The sequence below is a fragment of the Lynx canadensis genome, chromosome B3, assembly GCF_007474595.2.
Source record: "Lynx canadensis isolate LIC74 chromosome B3, mLynCan4.pri.v2, whole genome shotgun sequence".
Classification (NCBI taxonomy): Eukaryota; Metazoa; Chordata; class Mammalia; order Carnivora; family Felidae; genus Lynx; species Lynx canadensis.
In genome coordinates, this window is record NC_044308.2 from 137,370,253 (window position 1) to 137,392,232 (window position 21,980).

General features: G+C 55.4%; 1 protein-coding gene across 7 annotated transcripts in view; it reads right to left on the reverse strand.

The window, feature by feature from the left end:
* Positions 1 to 628: 628 nt before the first annotated feature.
* SYNE3 (spectrin repeat containing nuclear envelope family member 3) overlaps positions 629 to 21,980 on the reverse strand; it is a 103,525-nt gene continuing 82,173 nt past the window's right edge. For 3 of the 7 annotated variants that reach the window (XM_030319900.1, XM_032593456.1, XM_030319899.1), the window contains one exon: positions 14,989 to 15,572. In XM_030319900.1, coding sequence (XP_030175760.1) covers positions 15,181 to 15,572 — 392 coding nt within the window. In that variant the 3' untranslated portion in view covers positions 14,989 to 15,180. Of the gene's footprint in view, positions 3,235 to 14,988; positions 15,573 to 21,980 lie in introns of those variants that run through there. The other 4 variants (XM_032593454.1, XM_032593453.1, XM_030319896.2 and 1 more) reach the window with 3 other exon arrangements.

Below are 21,980 nucleotides of genomic sequence, written 5' to 3' on the forward strand. Positions count from 1 at the left end.
CGCGCTTCGCGGCTCATCCCCCGCTTGGCAGCGAGGGGCTCAGAGGCAGAGGGGGCCCTCGAGTTACCTAGAGACACAGAGGGAGCTGGTGGCCACCGCTGGGACTGGAAGCAATTTCTCCTGACACCCAGTCCGATGTTCTTTCTGCCTGGGCCCCCTTCAGGGGGGTCAGGGCCCGCCTGCAGGGAGCTGGTCTTCCAGAAGGACCTGGCTGGGATCCAGGGGCGAACAGCTTGGATACGAGGGGTGGCTGGGCCGGAAGTTGTGCAGGCGACAGCCCTGAGCAGGGTCTGACAAATGCTTCTCGAAAGGGCCCGGTAGGAAATGGTTTAGGCCTTTATAGGCTAAGAGGCAAAACTGAAGATGTGATGTACGTACTTATATGACCACCTAATATGTGATCGTTTTTTCAAAAAAAAATTTTTAAGTGTATTTATTTTCGAGAGAGACAGAGCGTGAGCAGGGGAGGGGCCAAGAGGGAGGGAGACACAGAATCCAAAGAAGCAGGCTCCAGGCTCTGAGCTCACAGCACAGAGCCCGACGCGGGGCTCGAACTCACGGACGGCGAGATCGTGACCTGAGCCGAAGTCGGACGCTCAACCGACTGAGCCACCCAGGCGCCCCTAATACGTGACCACTTAAACATGGAACCATTTTAAAAAATTTTAAATCCTGTTGGTCATCTTGGGCTAAACAAAAACAGGTCACAGCTGGATTTGACCAGCCAGAAGTGCAGTGCTATGGGATCGAAGTCCTCCTGAAGGCCGGTGATGAAAGGCAAGGGGAAGGGAAGTCCCCCCAGGGGCCAGCTTTGAGCTGTCCATTGGTAATCCATTTTGCCCGATAACAGAAGTGACTGGGAGTACAGATCTACGTGGACTGGTGGGCAGCGGCCAGCTCCAGGAAGGAGGCTCCATGAAGGCAGGAGCCTGGGTTTGCTCTCCTTCACCATTTTGTTCATGCCTGACATACAGTAGGAACTCAGAAATATTCTTTACTTAAACATTCTTGACTTAAGGATGGTCAAGGGCTTGAAAAGTTCAAGGTTAGGGACGGATGACAAGGAAGTTTGAAGGAGAGGTTTGTGGGTAGTCCTCTTGGAGTAGATCTCGGGTGCCAGGCTACGTGGGGCTGTCTGCTCACCGAAAGCCCATCTATACAAAGGAGGCTCCTGAGAGTCAGCTGGGCAATCACACGGCCTCTTTCCAGCCACTCCGGTGCCTGTTCATGGACAACGTGGGCGTGGTGGCGGGGACTGGGTCGTTAACCGTGTTTTTCGTTCACGGACTTCAGGCTATCAAGTTAAGACTGCGAATGAACCCGAGGGAAACTCACGGAGCACGAAAATGGATATACTGACTAGTAAGACGTGTCGCTAAGCGTGCACCTGTTTGTACGAGCGGGAGGCGCATTGCACAGCGTGGGAGCTGAGTGTTTCCGCTGCTGTTTTCATTTGGAGTTTTGGATGGGGAAACAGGGGTGCGCGTGAATACTAAGCATCCAAAGGCGTGGACTGTGGGGTGCTCGGTTCATCACCCAGTAAACCCCTTGCAAGACGCCCTCCTGTGATGCAGAGAGGGTAAAGCTAAAACGACATTTCTAGACTCCTTCGCTGCCGGGCCCTGGATGTGACCTAGGCTTTGCCCGCTCAGGTTCTCCTGCCGCGATACGCGGTATGGAAGGGAGGCCCATGAGACGGCCTGACGCGGGGCACCTGGGTGGCTGCTCTGGGTGACCGGGGGAGACAACAAGAGTCTTCAGGCAACCGCGGTGGCTTCCTGGCTTGGCAGCTTCTTAAAGTGGTGGCTGCCTCTTGTCTCCGCCAGGGAAGAGGCCAGAGTGGTCCTCAGGCTGGGCTTATTTCTGGAATCTCAGACTAGAAGTCGACTCCTTCAACCGTGCCAGCAATTTTGTGAGCCACCCAACACCCTGTAATTCATCTTTCTCTCCTTAAACGGGCTAGAGTGGGTGCTGTTGTCTGCAACTGACCCCTGGCTGATTCCAGAAGCCCCCTGCTCAACGAGGATCCCCGGGACACTTGCGAAGCGCGTAGGGGACGCCGCAGACCCCTGGCACAGTTGCAAGGCCGTACTTTGGGGTCGGCCTACGTCGCCTACAAACCCCACGTTCAGAGGGCTGAAACAAGACGTGTCTTCCGAACGTGCTGAGCGCGGCCGAGGAGGCGGCTGGGATGGGACCAGAACACCAGCTCAGTGTTCGCTACGTGCCAAGCGCTGGGCATGCTGGCTGCTTTTACTCCCGGCCATATATCCCTTTGTGGTAAGTATCATTCAAGAAGACTGGAGAACTTTCCCAAGGTTGCTACCTTGGAGATGCGGTGACTGGGAGGCAAATGTGGATGGGGCTGACTCCAAGCCTGTTCCCAGGACAGATCCAAACCCGTTTTTAAGGGAGCAATTTAGAGGCGAGAGAGAACTCTCCCCTTTTCCCCAGGGCCATAAAAGTCTCTACTTAAAATAAATAAATAAATAAAATTTTTCCTTGGGATAATTTTAGAGAAGGTGCCAAGATAGCACCAAGTTCCCGTCGCCGGGTCTCCTCTGACGCGAACCGCTCACGGAACCGTGGGACTCTCGTCAAAACCACGACACGAACACCGGCGTGACATTATTCAGGAAACCACAGACTTCATTTGTGTTCCATTGAGTTTTCCACTAATGTCCCTTTACCGTTCCAGGATGTGATCCAGGACGCCCAATCGCAAGGAGCTTGCTTTTTTCTTTTCTTTTTTTAACTTTTCTTTTTGTCATGCCATCACCTTATTCCAAAGCAAAAGGGCCTCAATTATTTGCACATGGTCAAGGACGGGAAACCCACACTCGCGATGGAGAGAGACTGTCGCGGGACAATTTGGAGCAATTTCCCTTGCTGTCCGTTGGTAGCAGAGGCCTCCTGTTAGAAATTAGCAGAAGGCCACGGCGAAGACCAAGGAGGAGCTGGAAGCAGGGACCGACCAGGACGCACGCCAAAGCACGACGGCAATCCAGGATCCCCACGGCGGAAACCCGGAGCGGGCCGGGGGCGCTCCCCTTGAAGCGTAATCGAGGGAAGCAGGGTGGCAAAAGGTCACCGCAGGAGCGGTTGGGAGCCAGAGCCGGCCAGACGGTGACAGGAAAGGCCAAGGCCAAGTAGCTGAATAGCGTCTCACCAAGGGGTTTCCACGAAAGATGATGAATCTCTCCAATTAAACATGTCACGGCCGGGCTGGGAAGCCTCAGATGAAAACAGAGGTAAGATAATTACTTCCATGACTAGGGCTGGTGGGGGGGTGGGGGGTGGAGGGGGGAGTGGAAAATCACATAGTCATAAAAATGACTTAATCACCCAGTCAGGAGTATGAGAGCTCCGTAAGGATTTAGAACCTGTAGTTTTCCCACCGAAGTGATGTTTTAACGCCGAAGTTCCCGACCCCGGGTCGCTAAAAACAGCACACAGTCACTCTACGTGATGCCTGGCCTTACCTTCACGTTATGCAGATTAAAGCTTTTTAAAATCAGCTACGTAGGGCCGACCCCATGACCTCCATACACCTCAAGGGTAGAGTGTCCCAGCGGACGAGGTTCTGTCTTTTGTTTTGGGAGACGGCTAATCAGGAGTCGAGGGGCCCCCTGACCCCAGGTCACAAGAGTCACGAGGGCTTCGGGTACTACTCTTAAGACGTTAGCCATTAGGTCCCAAGATACCTGATGGACTCACGTCTTTCTTCTTTTTCTTGTAATATTTATTTATTTGGGGGACAGCATGAGCAGGGGAGGGGCAGAGAGAGGGGGAGACAGAGAATCCCAAGCAGGCCGTGCGCTGACAGCAGTGAGCCCGATGCGGGGCTCGAACTCACGAACCGTGAGAGCAGGACCTGAGTTGAAGTCGGACGCTCAACCGCCTGAGCCACCCAGGCGCCCCCGGACTCACTTCTGGAAGTGAATTCCTTATAGCGAACAAGCACTACTCTTGTTACGGGCTGACGGCGGAGAGTTGTTCTGCCCTTTGACACCCAGAAGCGACCAGCTGGGGCACTGAGGACTCCGCGGTCTCACCTGCCATTAAGGCTGACCTGTGGAAGCCAAGGACCCCCTCCTAACAGAACAGACTCTCCCATCCGAGGCTCAGCGACGGGAATGGTGCTGGACTCCAAGGGCACGTGCCAGGGAACCTGCTCCTGCATCCAGAAGGTTCCAAGTCCTTCGCACTCACAATTCTGGACACCACTTAGTTTTACCCAGAGTCTAAAACCCGGTCTCTCCCTTTTACCAGTCACTTAAGGGTGAGGGATTAAAGACACGTTTTTCTCACCTGAGAGGTCCTTGTCTCTCTCTTCTTAATAAGCGACGAGGGTGTCTTCAGAGAACAGAGTAGGAAAAGGATTGCGTGCGTTATTAAAATAACAGATTCGTAAAATTCGGGAATGGGCGGATAAATAATGCAAGAGTCAAAGCCTTTCTATTTTAAAACCTCATGGAAAGTGTTCGAAACTGAAGTACATACGCTTTGGGAGCGGAAGATTCTGGACACACATTTCTCCTGGCAAGCCAGGGCCATTGCCGGGAGACTTGATTGACAGGCGGTGGGTCTGGGGTTCGCTGCTGGTTTCTTAGACCTCTCCTCGAACATGGGATGGTATCCCCCCTTCTCTTGTACCTCTGCCCTCTCTGGGTACAGCTTCCAAAACCCTGTGGCTTTGGAAAGCAGATTCTCAGACCTAAGAACGGTTTGTTAAACAAACCATCAAAGTGGGGCTTTGATCCAAGGGCCTTCTGTTATCTGCCTGGTGCCTGCCTCTGTTTGGGGCCGTCTGTCTACTCAGAGCGCATTTGGAATTTTCAAACTCCACTCGGTCTACCCTCCAGATTGCAGCCCACGAGGTCTGGGGAGATGCCGGCAATGACTTTGAAGATGCTTCCCAGGTGATCCTGACGTTTCCGAGGAGCTGAGAACCGCTATCGCCCTGAGTTCAACCTCTGCATAAACCAGGCCTTGCTGCTGCCTGGAGGCCAGAATTTAAAAATCAGTCAGCCTTAGCCACATAACCCTCTTTCTCCTCGTAACCTCTTCAGACAAAACCCCTTGACTCCAGAAAAAAAAGATTTTCCGAACCACACGATGCTTCATAGACCAAAATAGAGATTTTTTTATTTCCAGACATAAAGCGATACATTTTTAAATGCAAAAAAAGCAACAACGAAAACATCCAGCCGTCTTTGAGAACACGGCTACTTCCAACTCCAGCCACAGAAAGGGGCTGTAAACTTCAAGGTGACTTTGAAACCATAGCACTGAGAAGCTAGAAGAACCCACGCATCCCTCCCTCCCTCCCTCCCTCCCGAGCGGGGAAGGCTCTGGGCTGGTCGTGGACTTGATATGAACCGAGATAAAACACACATGTTCCAGGACACTCATTTGGCTCTGTTACTGCTTGCCTTCCCAGAAAGCTTAATTTATTGCAAACGCATGTTTGACAATCACCAACTAGTATGACGGGAGTGGATATGGTCCCTGTGAATACTGTTTACATAACAGAACATTTTAAACACTGAAGTTTGCTTTCGACGCCAAAACCCACTTATGTGGCAACTACACACACACACACACACACACACACACACACACACACACACCCCTATTCCACCAGACCGTCGCCTGCGTCAACCAGACCAGACCAGCGGTGTAAACAGCCAGTCAGTCTTTGGACTTGGCTGAGGGTAGAGAGAGGGCAGGAATGTGGCCAACACCTCCAGGTGGGGTTCCGCAGAGGCCTGGACCCCTCTCGTTCCCGAGCCCTCCCTTGGGAGAGAGGACAAGGCAAACTAACAAACCCATCAGGCTCACATGCTTTGGCACAAGAGGATTGGTCTCTTGGACTTGAAATGGGCTTGCAAAGTTTTCATTCCTCCAAAGCTGATCCTGGAAACTTGCCTTTTTCCTGCCTCTGGCACCGTAGGTACCCAACAAATACGACAAACACCAGTGGCTTCTAAAACACAAAGACACAGACAGACATGCAGAGCAAGAGAGATGTGAAGGAATCTAGGACCCGTGGAGCTAAGTCCTTCTTCACGAGCTGGTTGTATGCTGTCTCGAGAAAAAAAGAGAGAGCATCATTTCCAGACCAGCTTATGGAAATTTCCAGATGGCAGAGAATCCCGGGGGTCGACTCACATTCCCTTTTGTGTGGAGAATGACAGGGGGACAAACAGCTACTTCCGTGAGACGCATAAAATGCTCTTCTCAGGGGAAATGTCCTGGGTCCAGCATGGTCATCCTAAGGATGCCAGGCCCTGTTGGTGTGTCTATTTTCCAGAAGCCCAGGGCTGAGAGCCAGGCTGCCCCCTCTGCTTCTGGGCCTTGTGTGCACACACCCCACTCACACACACACACACATACACACACACACACACATACACACACATACAACTTCCTCTGTCCATTTCTTCCTTGCCAATGAAACTTCTAGAACATGCATGGCCTCTGCCCCTAGAGAGAAAATGCCTCTTTTTTTCTCCAGGAGAAGAAATCAAAGCAGCTTTACAGGCAATGACACCCGCCCACTCTGTCCCCCACCCGCCCTGTGAGAGGTGGCCTGTCGCCGTTCTTTGTCCCCAACCTCTGGCACCCATGCTGCTGTTCCCAGTTCCCGATGCCGGTGGGAGGTTCAGGATTCCATGGAGGGGGTGGGCACGGGGGAAAGCCCTGCAGCCCTGCTCTGGAGCGTCACCCTCAACGAGTCAACCGGCCGCCACGGCAGCGGCAGCCCGGGGCCACCGAGAGAAGAAAGGTAGCTGAGGCTGAAGTTCCATGGAGAGGCCTGGACCCCCTCACTCCTGAGTTCAAGTCCCAAAGGGGCCACTCTCTGGTTGCTTGTAGGCAAGCTGCTAACCACCAACCCGCCCCCTCCCCAGGCTCCGCTTTCAACAGGATCATAACCCTCACACAGGCATTTAGAAGGAGTCAGGGCTGGGGCATCTGTGTGGCTCAGTCTGTTGAGCATCCGACTTTGGCTCAGGTCATGTTCTCACAGTTGACGAGTTCGAGTCGTGGGGCTCTGTGCCGACAGCTCGGAGCCTGGAGCTGCTTCGGATTCGGTGTCTCCCTGTCTCTACCCCTCCCCCTGCTCATGCTCTGTCTCTATCTCAAAAATAAATAAACATTAGAAAAAGAAATTTTTTTTTTTAAATAAAAAAGAAGCCAGGGACATCTTGTAGGCTCTGAATTGAGGTTTCTTCCCTCCCCTTGCATCAGAACAGGAAGAGGGGCTGGAGGCCTACAGCCTGATTGCTGACCTTGGAAGTAAGCATCCTGGAAAGGAAGCCCAGATCCTTTGGGGAAACAGATTCCTCTGTATGATCACTGTCCCCTCTGGACAAGGTGGTTGGGTACCAACCAGTGAGCCCTGGTATGTTACCATGACAACCAACGGAGGTTGGGGGGGGGATGCTGAATTGGCTGACTGTTCTCTAAAGCTCTGGGTGCTCTGTTGGAAGATCTGTTTTTAGACGGCGAGGTTTGATTTTTTAATTCCCTTTTAAAAACAAATTCCTCCTCCTTCTCGCTTTGGAGACAGACAGAAGGCATTCATCTTGCAATTGAAACCGAGGGAGCAAGGACGGCTGGTGTGAGTCCTTTGAATCTTCCCTCTGCTGGAGGCACCCGTTTGCTCTGTCAGCCCCAGGATGGGAGCCACCTGTGGCTGCATCCCGGCACTTTTCTGATCTTCCAGAAAGTGGGAGGGCCGCCCAGGAAAAGCCCAGAGGGCCCCTCTTTCCAGGATTTGCACCCAGGAGTAAACTCACCTTCTGGAAGAAATTAAAGCAAATATGAATTTTCTAGGCTAATTCCAAACACAAAGGTGTTCAAAAGCTTAGCCCCGGGGCCGGGACAGGGGAGGGGCTGTCTCTGCTCGCTGTGGCCAGGCAGGGGCACCTGACTTATTTGCCTGTCCCAGGTCTTACAAAAAGGTGGGCCTGGCAGCGCCCTCGGTGTGGAAGGAACGCCTTGGGGAGGGGAAGGGCTTCATGGACCCAGGGAGCCCTGCCACCTGGTGGCGCAGGTGGCGGGCGGTGGCGGGCGCGTGGCGGCGCGTCATGCTCTCACTCTACTGACCGATGTCCTCCAAGCTCTGCTGATGGAGCTGGAGACCAAGACAGAGAGGGTCCGCATATCAGAGGCACAGGCACCTAAGGGCCACCTGAATCCACTCCATCCTCTTTCTTGCTAAGAGACGCCCGTTTTGTCGGGGGGGTGGGGGGCTTGTCCCCGGATTCCTCGCGGATGGAGAGGCACCACGTGACACAGTCTGGCCAATGAGGGGGCAGCAGCAGTCTGTGGGTGGGGCTTCTGGGAAAGGGGAGGAAAAGGAGGGCCACGAGGGCAGGTTCGGGAGCCCGTTCGCCCTCTTCCTGCCTGGAACGCAGACGCGACGTCGGAGGTAGCGCAAGCACCTAGGGCCATGAGGTAACCTCGAGGGAAGGGAGAGAGCTGGCGGAAACCTTGGCAGCTGCCAAGGCTGCCTGGCTCTAGATTTCTCAGGCTCAGGGAAGAGCAAAGTCCCTGGTTGTTTACATCAAAGCAGGAGGGATTCTGTTACGTGGGGCTGAATCTCGAGATTTCCCTTCACACAGGAGCCCTTCACCATCTCCTGAGAGTATCGAACATCTCAGGCAGCACGGGGGATTCCAGGGCCAACTTCCCCTTTTGTGGTTGGAAGGACGGTGGCAGGGAAGTCGCCCAAGGTCACCCGGCTGTTAACAGCAGAACTCCCTCTGCAACCTGTCCAGCCCTGCGCACTCTGTCACCTGATGCGGGGAGCCCTCTCCCCACCTGTAGAACTAACTCACTCCCTGCATCACTGGGTGAACAGGAGCTGTCGGGACCTCAGCCTCCTCATCTGTAAAATGGGCACAGGTTGGAATAAGAGTCTATAAAAGCCCTCCCACCTCTGACAGCCTAAAAAAAAAAAAAAAAAAAAACCCAGGCAATTTCACATTTTCTCCTCCATTTTGCTTCCCCTAAAAGTCCTATGCGGTAATTCCTCCCCATGATCTGCTCTCTGGGGTTACCTTGTATCCCCCATGTACGAAACTAAGGAGAGAGATTTTTGATTGGAAACGTCCTAATTTTATTTTGCTTTTAATATTTTTTTACGTTTATTGATTTTTGAGAGACGGAGAGAGAGAAGAGAGAATCCCAAGGGGGCTCTGAGCTGTCAGCACAGAGCCCGATGCGGGGCTCGATCTCCCGAATCGTGAGATCATGACCTGAGCCGAGACCAAGAGTCGGACGCTTAACGGGCTGAGCCACCCAGGCGCCCTGAGAACGTCCTAATTTTAAAATTTAAAAAAGGGGGGGGGTGGAGGCCAGAGTTGAGAGTTTGCTGAGGGGGGCTGGTATCAGGGACAAGGAGGTCAAACACGTATTTTTCACATGACAAATAGGATTGATCGGCAGCAGCTGCCTGGGTGGTTTCCAGAAGGACTGTGAGGTCTGTGCAGGATAGACAGGGGGAGGGGAACGCTCGGTGATCAACTCTCAATGTCTGCCATGGATACAGTAAGAAGTCCACGCATGTAGTGCTGGGCCTGTGCTGAGCTCACAGCTCACGGCCTCGCCACCTGTCCGTGGTGCTGACCGGGCCTGGCGACCATCAGACTGGGTGACAGGAGCGGAGTCGGGGGAGGCCCGCTGGAGTGGCTGAGGACCCACGAGAGAAAGAATTAGGGCACCGTCCTGGCTGGGCCAGGGATACGAGAGGCTCACTGGAGGTCACCGTGCCACTGCCAGCGAGAGCCGCTCCAGTAACAGGTTTCTTTTTTTTTTTAATTTTTTTTTTCAACGTTTATTTATTTTTGGGACAGAGAGAGACAGAGCATGAACGGGGGAGGGGCAGAGAGAGAGGGAGACACAGAATCGGAAACAGGCTCCAGGCTCTGAGCCATCAGCCCAGAGCCCGACGCGGGGCTCGAACTCACGGACCGCGAGATCGTGACCTGGCTGAAGTCGGACGCTTAACCGACTGCGCCACCCAGGCGCCCCTCCAGTAACAGGTTTCAAAGGAAGCTGTGGGCCCCTCAGGACGCGCAGGACCCCTCCCCCGCCCCCTCTGCCCCAGGCGCAGCCTCCCTCAGGGGGCCGCTCAGTTCCTCTGCTCCAGGGACTAACAGTGGGTGGGAGGTGGGGGAGGGCATGATTATCCTAATTCTTGGCCAAACTGATGCCTGGAATGTACGTTACCAAGCCGGAAAACCTCCAGCGGGGAAGAGTGGGCTTCTCAGTTTGGTGTCTCCAACCACAGACTTTTACCGTGACCCATGACTGCAGACGAGTAACTGTGCCAGTAACAGCAGTAACAACACGCAGTGTTTGAGGGCTTGCTCGTCCCTGGCCTTAGCCCTGGGCCTCGCCGGAAACTTCTAGAAGCCCTCTCCAAGATAAAGCACCGCCCACGGGACCACGCCTCCGTCCTGAGCCCAGCCCATCGGTTTCTCCTCCCGGCTCCTTCTGTCGTGCCTACGTCCGTCCTCTCCTCATCCTGCCACCCTGATCCTGACCCGCCCTTCCGCTCAGGTTGGCTCACAGCGGCACGGTGACCTCCAAGGGACGGCAAGGCACACGAGGACCACGTCCTCGGCTATCCCACTGCGTGCCCTACCAGCTTCGGTGACGGTGGGTCTGCCCCCTGCTCCGGGAGGGCAGATGGGCGAGGTCAAGAGCAAGGACTTCACTTGGTTGGGCATCTTCCCCTCCCTCCCCTGGGCTGTGAGCTCCTGGAGGGCGGGCCTGGGGCTTTATTCACCTGAATTCTCCAGCACGAGCCTGGCACAGACGAGGGACTTGAGAACACCTGTTGCGTTGAGTTAAAGAGCGAAGAAGCACAGGGCATTTCTGCCCAGTCGGCCAGACAGAAAGCGACAGACACGGGCTCCCGAACGGCCATCGGGAGTGCCGTGCTAGCGGCCCTCCGTCCGTCTCTCCAAGGCCACGGCTGGCAGGCTCCCGGCCCCTCCTCGGCCCTGTCGCAAGAAACTGCACCCAACCCCCACCCTGTCCTCATCCTGCTTCTCTTTCCTCCCTCCCTGAGAGTCCAGCCCAAGGCACTTCTCAAGCTGCACCCCTCCCTTCTCCCAACCCTTTCTGGCAGGGCTCTCCTGTCCTTCCAGAAAGAACACTGCATTTGGGGAAAACAGCAGAGAGTCGGCCATTTTTGTCTTCTAAAGACTCAGAAAACAGACCTAAAGGAAGATACAGCTGTTCTCTCCCCTCCCTCGTTCCTCGAGGCCACGGGACGCCCAACAGGAGGAAGGACATACTCTGAGAATAAAGAGCCGGCACTTAGGTGAAATAAAATCCTACAAAGCGCGAAAACCTCCAGGCGTCTGCCCTTATTAGTACCATTATTTTCATTCTGTCTTTGGGGAGTGAAAACTTGGCCACGGGTCCTTGTCCTCGGATAAAAGTCGAGACCTATAAAGGTACAGCCTGACGCCCCTCCCTCCCTCCCTCCCTCCCTCTGTAATTGTGGCGGAAGGCACAGAACGTGACATTTACCATCTTTGCCACTTTTAAGTGTACAGTTTGGTGACGTCAGGTCTTCTGTCCCCTCCTGCCTTTGCCCCTCACTTGTCTTCTGCTCCTTCACCTGTTCCGTCCGCCCTCTCTAACCAGGGCAGCTTCACGGGCACATCCCCAAAGCTTCCGCAGGGCCGCTCAGCCTCCCCGGCTCAGGCCCCGGCTCAGGCTCCCGGAGAAGATTCGATCCCCTCCTAACCTCACCCTCGGGCAGCCTGAGCCGATCCTCCCCACTCTCCCCCCCACCCCCAGCAGGGACAGACATCCTCGGACCCCTGGTCCCTGCTGCGGCCTGAAGCAAAGAAATCAGAGGTTGTGAGAGACAAGTGAGTCCCATCTAGCAGGATTCATCTCCTCTGTATCTGGGAGGGGGGTTGGGGGGGTCACCAAACACGCTCGCCTCTGGGGTTTTCCATGCAATTGGACAACCACAGCCGAGGCCCCCACCCTGTGCTGGGCACTGGGTTCACACTCGCGGCCGCCATGCCTGGACCTCGCAGGTGGACAGAGAAGGGCTCGGCCCCCAGACGGGCAGGAAGCCCCGCTTCCCTCTGCAGCGGGCAGTAACCGCTGTGAAGGTGTCCGGAGGGGACCCTTGTGACTGTGCCCCTGGGGCAACTGTTCCCAGAACCCAGGGCGAGAGCAGCAGGGAGGCCGATGTGGGAGCTGGCCCGTCCTGCTGAGCGGGGGGCACTTGAGATCCATCTGCAAAGGCGGAGCCCTGGCAGAGCCAGCCTGAACCACCCCCACCCCCCCTCCTCTCCCGCCAGTGTGGGCTTGGCACAGGGCAGACCTGAGTTCGAATCCCACCTCTGCGCGGGCAAGCGTCTCTGTCTTTAGGTCTCAGCCTGCCCATCTGGAGAATGGAGGTAAAGTTCATGCCTCACCCTGAGAGCTGTCGTGGGGCTTAAATCAAGTATGGCTTCTCCGGTGCCCACGCAGGGGCCGGGCACCCGCAAGCACCACATGGAAGGCACTCTTGGTTTCGATGCTATTGTCCCCTCTGCTCCTCCCTGAGTCTCTGGGCCTCCTCTGTCATCGGCACCTGCACATCCCACCCCTCGTCTGGCTTCTTTAGAAACACCCTCGGGGCCTGTATGGGCCGGTCTGCAAGGAGGTCAGACTAAGAGGAAGGGCAGGGGCGGGAGGCAGCCGAGGAGGGCGACCAGCACCGCGATCATACTGTGTTCTCCTCTCTCCCCTCCTATTCCCCCCACCCCCTCTCCCCCCTCCTCTTCCTCCTTCTTCTCCTCTGCCCTCCCCCTCCTCCCCCCCTCTCTTCCTCCTCCTCTTCCTTTTCTCCTCCTTTCTCCCCTCCTCCCTTCTCCCTCTGCTCTCCCCTCCCATACCCCCCTCCTTCCTTCTCTCCCTCTCTTCTTCTGTCTCTTTCACACACACACACACACACACACACACACACACACACACACACGAGCTGGTGGGCCAGGCCGTGATCTTCCCCCGTGTCTCCATGACTCTCACTCTGGGGCGGGAGGAAAAACAAACACACGCGGGTCCCACTGGGCACCTTTCTCACACGGCACTTTAAAGCTCTTTGTAGTTGTTGTGCAGGAAGCGAGAAAGTCCTACAAATCCTAACCGTCTGCATCCACTGTAAGCAGGAGAGATTACACGTGAAAAGCACCAGTCCGTGGGCTATTTCACAACTGTATTTATATGAAAGTAATGAAAATACCCATTCTCTTTTTTAAAAAAGTGATGCAAACAAGCAGGCTCTAGGGCCTCGTTATCAAAATTTAAAAAATACGTACAGACGTTCCCACCCCCCCGGACTGCGTATTGCAGTTTTTCTGCCCGGGGACGCGGGCTACACGCAGCAAGGCTACCGATGCGACAGGTCACCCTACGGTGAGCCGGGGCCTCGGGGCGCCTGCCTCTCGCTGTGTGGTCTTGGGCAAGTTCCTCCCCTCTCGGGGCCTCGGCCTCCTCGCCCAAGAAGTGGGAGAGTCGGAGATGCTCGAAGGCCCGGCCACAGTCTGACCTTCCAGCGCCGGACCGCACGGCCCCGGGAGCACCTGGGCTCGGCCACGTGACCCAAGGCCTGGGTCCTCCAGCCCTGATTTTCCAGGACAGTGGTCGCCTGCGGGGACCCGTCTAGTGGCTCCGCCTCCTAGTATCTGGAGAAAAGTGTGCTTTCTGAGTGCGAACTTCTCCGCAGCTGCGTTTTTCCTGCCCCGGGAATGTCCAGCTTGGCCCAGTCGGGGGTGGGGGGCCTGGGTTCTGCAGAGGGAGGGGCCCTGTTTGCCGGAGCGCTGGGGGGCGGGGCTTGGTGCCGGCAGTCAGGACCCTCCTGGGTCCTCCGTTTCCCTCTTTGCAGGGCCTTTCTGAGGCTGGACACTTCATGATTCCAAAGGCCTGCAGGATCCCCTCTCGGTCTACTACTTGTAGGTGGGCGGACAAAATCAGTTTGTAAAGAGGGGCCACTAGGCGTTTTCCAAAAGGAAACTTAGTGTTTTTGTTGATTTAGGGAAACTGCGATCCAGTTATAATGCGCTCAGGAGGAAAGGACACGTTTCTGGCCTCAGGGCCCCGCATCCGGTCTGCGGGGGGGGGCCCCTCTCCTGGGGGTGCCCACAGGCAGCCTCGTTCGGGTCCCCTCGTGAGGACACGTGTGGGACACTCTCAGCCCAGAAGACCCACCTCCCTCCGAAGTCCGTTCTCCAGGGAGGAAGAGGCAGAGACCCCTAGACAGGCTGAGCTCCAACGCCCATCTCTCATCTCTGTCTTGGACCCTCGATCCCTGGTCCCTGGAGGGCCACGTGCTCCCTCCCCCCCCCCCCCCCGACCCTTCAGCTAGAGTCGTATACAGTGGAAAACAGCCCAAGAGGGACGGAAGGACACATTTCCCCAGCACAGCGTGCTCCCCATTCTGAATGAAGACCTTGGCAAGGAAGTTTCCCTCCTTCCCTTCTCCTTTCCCAGAACACAGTGAGCATGCTCTAACCAGACCTGCAGATCAGGGTCACAGCCACGGCCTTCTGCATTGCTCTGGGCCATCAGAGGCCAAGAGGTGGTGGGGCGGGGCGGGGGGGGGTAGTGCCCTCCCCTGCCCCGCCCCTGCACAGGGTGCCCAAAATTCTGTGAGCTGGTATAGTCCTGGGTCCTGCTTGTCATCTTTCTTTTCCTTCAGGGATAGCACGCTATCACTCGTCACTTTTGGCTGCCGTCACCGGCCCTGCCTTCAAGCATCACCCTTACGCTTCTGACCCACAGCATCTAACCCGCTGTCGTTTTGTTCTCACTGTGTCTAGAGCGAGAGCGACTGAGCTGAGTGAGGGCTGGTGTTGCTCCTCTGTGTTGACAGCTCAGGGGCCTCTCCACTAGCATCTGGGGTTGGGACGTGGCTTCTCGCTAAGCCGTTGCCAGAAAAGTGACACGTTCCTGTTCTCGCTCCCCAGGGCGGGGGGGGGGGGGCGCAGCCCCAGGCAAAAATGCCACAAAATCCCACAGGACCCGCAAGCTGCTAGGAACCTTCCCACCCACAAATAGACGCCATACGTGAAACTATACGGACTGAGCGTATCTACACACAGAGGATATAAACATTCTATGCATCACTCCCTAGTCGCACATAGGGCACCTTTAGGATAAATAGGCTAAGACGACACCATATAAAAAGTGGTTTTGTTTGGGGGGCATCAATGCAGTATTTACACCGAGGCAGCTGTGCCGGTCGCAGCCTGCCTCTGTTTCCAGTTTCCTGGGCCCCCTCGGAAGGAGCCCTGGGGCGGATGGAGGGCTGGAGGAGAGAGTCACCTGCGTGGCCCGGCGGGTTAGGTGGGCGGGGGGCCATCGTAGCGCAGCATGAACTTGAAGGAGCGGGCGAAGTTGTTGGCCAGCGTGCAGCTGCGGTTCTCTTCCCCGACCGGAAGCAGGAACAGCAGCAGCAGGAACAGCAGGAACAGCAGCTGCAGGGGGAGAGCCACACAGCACACCTTCCGGAAGAGGGGCCCGAGTCCTCGCCACCGCGGAGCCTGCGGAACCAAAGCGGGACGTGTGAGTGCACTTGGGGCGGGCGGCGGGGGGGGGGGGGGGGGGGGGGGGGAGGGGACGCGGGCCTCTGAGCGGGAGGGGAGGGCAAGCCGGCCGTACCGGTCTCAGTCTTCCCGACTGTCAAGTGGGGCTAAGGTCGGTTTTGCCAGAAACCAAGGTGTCTGGTTTGCTCAAACCATTCAAGGCAGGAAGGGTAGGGAAAAACACAGAGCTCCAGGCTTTGCCTGTTTTTACATAAATCCTTGCCTGGCGTGTGAGAGCCCCGGCTGTAAATCTTGAGAAGGTCACTCAAGTCCTCCAAAGCTCAAGCTTCTCATCTCTAAACAGGGGGGAGAAACAGTACCTACCTGACAGGGTCTTTCTGAGGATTACGGGAGATACAGCAGGCGCCCAAGGCTGCTGCCACGATTAGTACGATCACTCACACGATCCCTACCTAAGTCAGGGTCATCACCACCGTGCTCTTCACCATCGCTCCCTCCTCCTCCTCTTTCTCCTCCACCCTCTACACCATCCACGCCACCAGTATCACCCGAGGGCCAGACTCCCAGGTCCAAATGCCTAGAGTCCACGAAAGTGGCCAAAGGCCATTTCCGAAATTCCAGAGGGACCGGTGAGGTTGTGGCTTCATGGGATGTCCTCACCGCCAAAGAGTGCAGGAGAGGAGAAAGTCCGGAAAGGAGAGCCCCCCCCCCCCCCCCCACAACCCCGGCCAAAACACAACGTGGTGCAGGGCAGGGGCCTGACTGGGAGGAGCCAGGCTGACTAGGTCCCAGTGGAGACTCTGTCACACAGCATCTATGTGCCCTGGGGAGGGTCGATAACCTCTCTGAGCCTGTCTCCTTCTCTGATAAATGGGGATAGAAGACCTGCCCCCATCTGTGGCAAGGACTCTGCTGGGGGCACGGATTTCAGCAGGGACTCAGGAGCGGGGGGCAGTAAGTCACCTGAACAGCTGAGTGAGCGTGAGTTCCCACGGCCACTGGGCCGGGCCACACCTGGCTGGTGCATGCTCCTGCCCACCTGCTTGGTTCATGCGGGGCTGCCTCAGCCCGTGTGGACTCTAACTTGACTCCTTGACATTTCACGCTGACGCCGCCTGACTCTAAATCTCTGACCCGTCCGGGAGAAAGAAAGAGCGACAACAAGGAGCTACAGATTCACTCTAGCCTGGCTTTGCACCAAACTGAAAAGCTGTAATCAATGGTCTCGCAAACGGGGAATCTGTTTACAGGGTCCTTGTGTTTGCGCCTACATTCTCAGAGCTAACCCTTGGCTTACTGAAGCCAGGAGCGGTGTCTTGGCCACGATCCTCTGGGGAAAACATCTCTGAAGGTCCAAAGCGTGTTTGCATTTACAAGTGTTGACGAGGGGGTGGTCTGTTTCAAAAGACTCCTGCTGTCTGCCCAGTGGCTGTTCATTTAGAGCTCACATCTTCACTTGGTGGGACCTGAATTCTAAAACGCTCTTTGAATTAAAAGACACGTTTTAATACGACCCTCAAATGCTTAGAAAACACACACACACACACACACACACACACACACACACACACAGAGGCATGAACTACCTTTCAAGAAGCCCACGAAGAAGTTGACAATCTCAGCTCTTCCCAGATCTGGGAGCTGCTCTGTGCCTCAGTTTGCCCACAGAAAGGACTACGTGTGTTCCACCCAGTTAAAACTATCCAAAGAGAGAAGGGGCTTCCTCGGGAAGCGATAAGCTCCTAATCCCTAAGGGTATGGAGGCAGAGGGTAGACAGCACATGTAGTGGGGCGGAAACAGGACACATAATATTGGGTAACTAAATGCTTGGGGGTCCTTCGGGATCTCACACGGATCTGAGGCTCTAGAGTTTTGAGGAGTTCAGGCAAGATGAGTTTATCACAGGAAACGGGACCCGATTTTCTAGCATCTTCTACCATTGATGGAAAGAAAGGTGATGTGAGGAAAAGAAAAGGTTTGGAGTCCTGGTTCTACCTTGGTTCTATGGCATCCTAGCTGTGTGACCTAGGATAGGGCATTCAGCCTCTCTGAGCCTCGGTTCCTTCATCTGTTGGGGAAAAGAGGGAATGAAACCTGCCTACCGAGGTCATAAGGATAAATGAGGCAATGCACGCTACGCTCAATAAATGCTCACTTCCTTCCTCCTCTAGCCAATGGATACAGGGGCAGACAGGCACGTCATTGAGCCCCACAAGCTCCCCCTTCCACCAGATGCCAGGGATCAGGCACCAGCAATCTCCCCAGCCCCTTCGGAAAGAAAAGCACTGCCCTCCTTCAATGCCAGCTCTTGGCCCCTCCAAGGCCCTCACATCCTCCCGCCACGGGACCTTTGCACAGGCCATCCCTCTGTCTGAAATACTAATTTCTCTCCTTTCTCCAGTGCACCTGGTTAACTCCTACCAATCACTCTAATTTCAGCTTGTGAGTGGCTTCCTCGGGGGGACCTTCCCTTGCCATAGACCAAAACAGCCCCGTTAACACATTTTCACAGCCCCGGTACCTTCCTCTGGATTACTGATTAAAGTCTATGTTCCCCTTGACTCCTCGGAGGCGTGGTCCACATTAACTTTGCTCATTGCTGTATTCCCAGCGGTGTCCGACAGGTACGTGCTGAGTGAAGGAAAGGGTCCTTCCCTGCCTGTGCCTCTGAACATCTGCTCCCCGCCTTGGCGCCCATGGTGTAACCACACAGATGCTCGCTGACCGCTCTCTGTGGCTGTTCTCGCTGTCTGACTGTTCCACCAAACGCCCTGACCACAACGCCCAGGCCCAGATGTCGGTTCTCCTCCCTGCCCACGGCCTCCCTGCGCTCTGGCACAGCTCCGGGACGTGGGCTCCCTGCGTCCATTTCACCAAGGATCTTTCACGAGCATCGTCCGGTGCCCGGACTCCGCCCACCATCCTGCATGGTGTTCTCACAAGAACCAACTCAGCAACAACACCGACAACGACAGTCACCCTGGGCCCGAGCTGTCAGTCAGCCTGGGCCTGTCGGATCTGGTCCCACCCTGACCTGGGGCCCCGTGTGTAGAAGTCACGCTGTGTCACCTCTGGGGCTTTCAGGGGCTTTCCTGGGAGCTGGCTGGGGCTCGTGTGCTGGGCCAGCACCCAGAGTGATGGGCAGGGGCCAGCTTTTCTCTGGCAATTCAAGATGGGCCAGTCCCCAGGCCGCCAGGAAGCCCTCACTAGCCATTTGTGTAGTCCCCGAAGGTCCCTCTTAGGACCCTCTTGGACTGCAGCGCCCCGTGCTGGCTGGCTTCCTCCCTGGGCTCCCCTCAGGAGGGGGCTGTGTGTGGGGCCCACTGCATTTCCCTGGCTGCACCAGTGAGTCTTAGGGAGACCAGGGTTTCCCGGGGCCAGGGCCTGCTCACAATGCCGGTGATAATTTCTTCACTAATGGCTCAGTCCTGGAGCCCAAGATTCACTCCCGTGAGAATTCAGAGGCTCTGGATAGTTGCCCCATGGGGACAAGATGGCAGTGGCTGGGTTCGTTGTATCTCCTCCCTGGGGTGGCTCTGCACGTGACAGTCAGGCCACAGAACTGTATTTTTCCAGAACCTTGAGTTGGTTTTGGAGAGGGATGGGAGATGAGGCCGTCTGAGCTGGCCTTTTAGAGGTGGTTTAGGTAATTGGTGGGAAGTTCCTCTGGATGGAATGACTGGAGATTTTGTTATTACTCAAGCAAGGACAGAGCCTCATTTGGGAACAGATGTATGGCCATATGGCTCATTTCTCTTCCCTTTCCCTCCCTTCCTACCCTCACGATTTCTCATCTAAGAGCCATCATGACCAGGCTCTGAGCTTAGGACCAGAACCAAGGTCGGTGAGGGTCTGGGATGACCCGGAGGCGTCCGGCTTGGGAAAGTGGGTGGTCATGATGCTGTCCACTGATACGGGGACTGGGGTTTGTTTGGGTGCAGGGAATACAGTGAGGTCAGCTTTGGACATGCTGCGTCCGAGGGTCTAGAGGACTCCTGGGTAGACGTCCAGCAGGTAGGTGGTTGGGACTTGGGGGCTGAAGGCAGAAGGGAGACCTGGTCTGGAGAGATGGACCTGAGGGGCCCAGAGTCAGGGAACAAAGCCACGGTAGCAGAAGGAACCATCCAGATGAGTCATGGGGAGAGAGAGGCTGCAGAAAACCCCATGATACATACAACCACTGAAGAAAGAGGCACTGTACTTCAGTGTTTCTAAGCAGCGCCCCACAGATTACTTGTTAATTACAAAAGAAATGACGGCGCTGTCCAGGGGACAAGCCCAGCAGCCACCCCCTTAATCACGTGCTCAGAGTTAGCATCAGGGATGCTGGGGCCCTACCGACACCGGGGGTGTCCCAGGAAGATGCGCTAAGAGCCCAACATCACCCGTGACGTTCCTGCCAGAAATGCACAACCTGACTCCAATCACAAGCACGTATCAGGGAAACATACTTTGAGGGACATTCCATCACATCTCTGACCTGTGCCCAAGGTCAAGAAAAACTGAGGGATACCTCTAGCCTAGAGGAAAGAAAAGACATGTAGCAACTGAATGCAATGGGTGATCCTGGATTGGATCCCTCCCTGGGAAGAGAAGCCTATGAGAAAGACCCGAAATGGAATACTAAGACGATGGCGTATTACCCCGTGACCAAAGGAAAGGAGTTCTCGAGCAACAAAGAAACCCGTGCAGGAATCTCAGATGCATGTTATTGAGTGAAAGAAGCCAATCTGAGAAGGCTACGGACTGATTCCAACCGTATGACATTGTGGAAAAGACGAAACTATAATGACAGTAAAAAGATCGGCGGTTGCCAGGGGATGGGTGGGTGGAGCACGGAGGAGTTTTGCGGGCGGCGTAGTTGTTCCGTGTGACACACCACGGTGGATACGTGCTATTACACATTTGTCCAAATCCATAGAATGTATGATGCAAAAAGTGAACCCCAGAAAACCCTAAACTATGGGCTTTAGTTAACAGTGATGAGCCAGTGGAGATTCATCGACTGTAACCAATCTATCAGACTGATGCAAGATGTGAATAGTAAGGGAAACGGAAGAGGGGTGGAGGAGAGGGGCTACCTGGGAACCCTCTGTAGGACCTGCTGAGTTCTTCTTGTAAACCTAAAACTGTTCCAAAGCCAAAATGCCCATTAATTTTTTAGAAGGCCATTGAGGCACCTTTGCAAATCCCTTGACTAGGGACTCTGTGTTAAGTAATCGGATGTCATCAACACTGAGTCTTATCCACACTGATTCTGATCACGGAAAAAATAAAACAAGGAGAGAGGCCCCCACGATGGAGTGTGAGGACGGCCAGAGCGGCTGTGGGCGGGGAGTGCGGTCACCCATCCAGGCTGCCCAGAGGCCAGCTGCATGGAGGGCAGAAACACAGCCACCGGGCCTACTGAACAGGCAGCTACCTCACGGGGGTGAGCTTCAGAGGAGTGGGGGGCGCGGAATCAGAAGGCAGGCGGGCTGGGTGACGGAAGGATAAAGACAGTAAATACAGGTGACAGTGGTCTGGATTTCTGAGGTCAAAGACAAGTTTCAAACACTTGATGTCTGAAGAGTTAATGCTGATCCTTTCACACATCAGCGATGGCCAGTGGCTTCTAGGCTTGGCAGACGGATAGACACACGGGGCCCTGGGACAACACAGCACGTGGGTCGAGGCCTGTCCCGGGCTCTGTCCTGTGGAAGCTCCAAGACCGCACTGCCCCAGCACGGCCCAGCCCTTTGACGAAGGAAGGGCCAAATTTAGCCCCCAAAGTTGCCCAGTGAATCACAAGAAGAACAATGTCAAGTCACATCTCCTCTGTTCCAGTCCCAACAGGGCCCGTTGTCACATATGGAGAAGGGGCCAAGAGGCCGTGCTTCTCCCACCAAAAAGGAGAAGGTGGTCGTGAGGGGCAAAGACCGGGCCCATGAGTGTTCGAGAGCAGCGCCTGGCGCCCAGGAGAGATTTTTTAAAAAATCATAGTCGTCGTGAGAGAGAGTTCCCATCTAACCTGGAAAACTCAGTAAGGCTTCCTTAGATGTGGTATCTGAGTATTTCGCGTGATCGAAGGTGCTCATTGTGAGGCGGGTCATGATTTCACACGCCGCTAAGAAAGGAAACAACCGTGATGGAGCGTCCGACTGGAGCCCCCCACAAAGCTGGGAAGCCGGGGGGCTGCGCCTTCAACATCAGGGAGATCGAGAGCAAGTCCCACCTCACGGAAAGGGGAAGCGAGGAAATACGACGCGTTATCTTGGCACTGGGTGGAGGGAGGGGGGTAAGACTCCTCCCCGAGAATGTGAGCCCCTGGAGCTCCCAGGGGCTGGGTGTCGGAATCCACGCGGTCGCCGTGGGCCGAAGGAAAACACAACAAAATACCGCCCTGCCAGCAAAGATTTTCGATT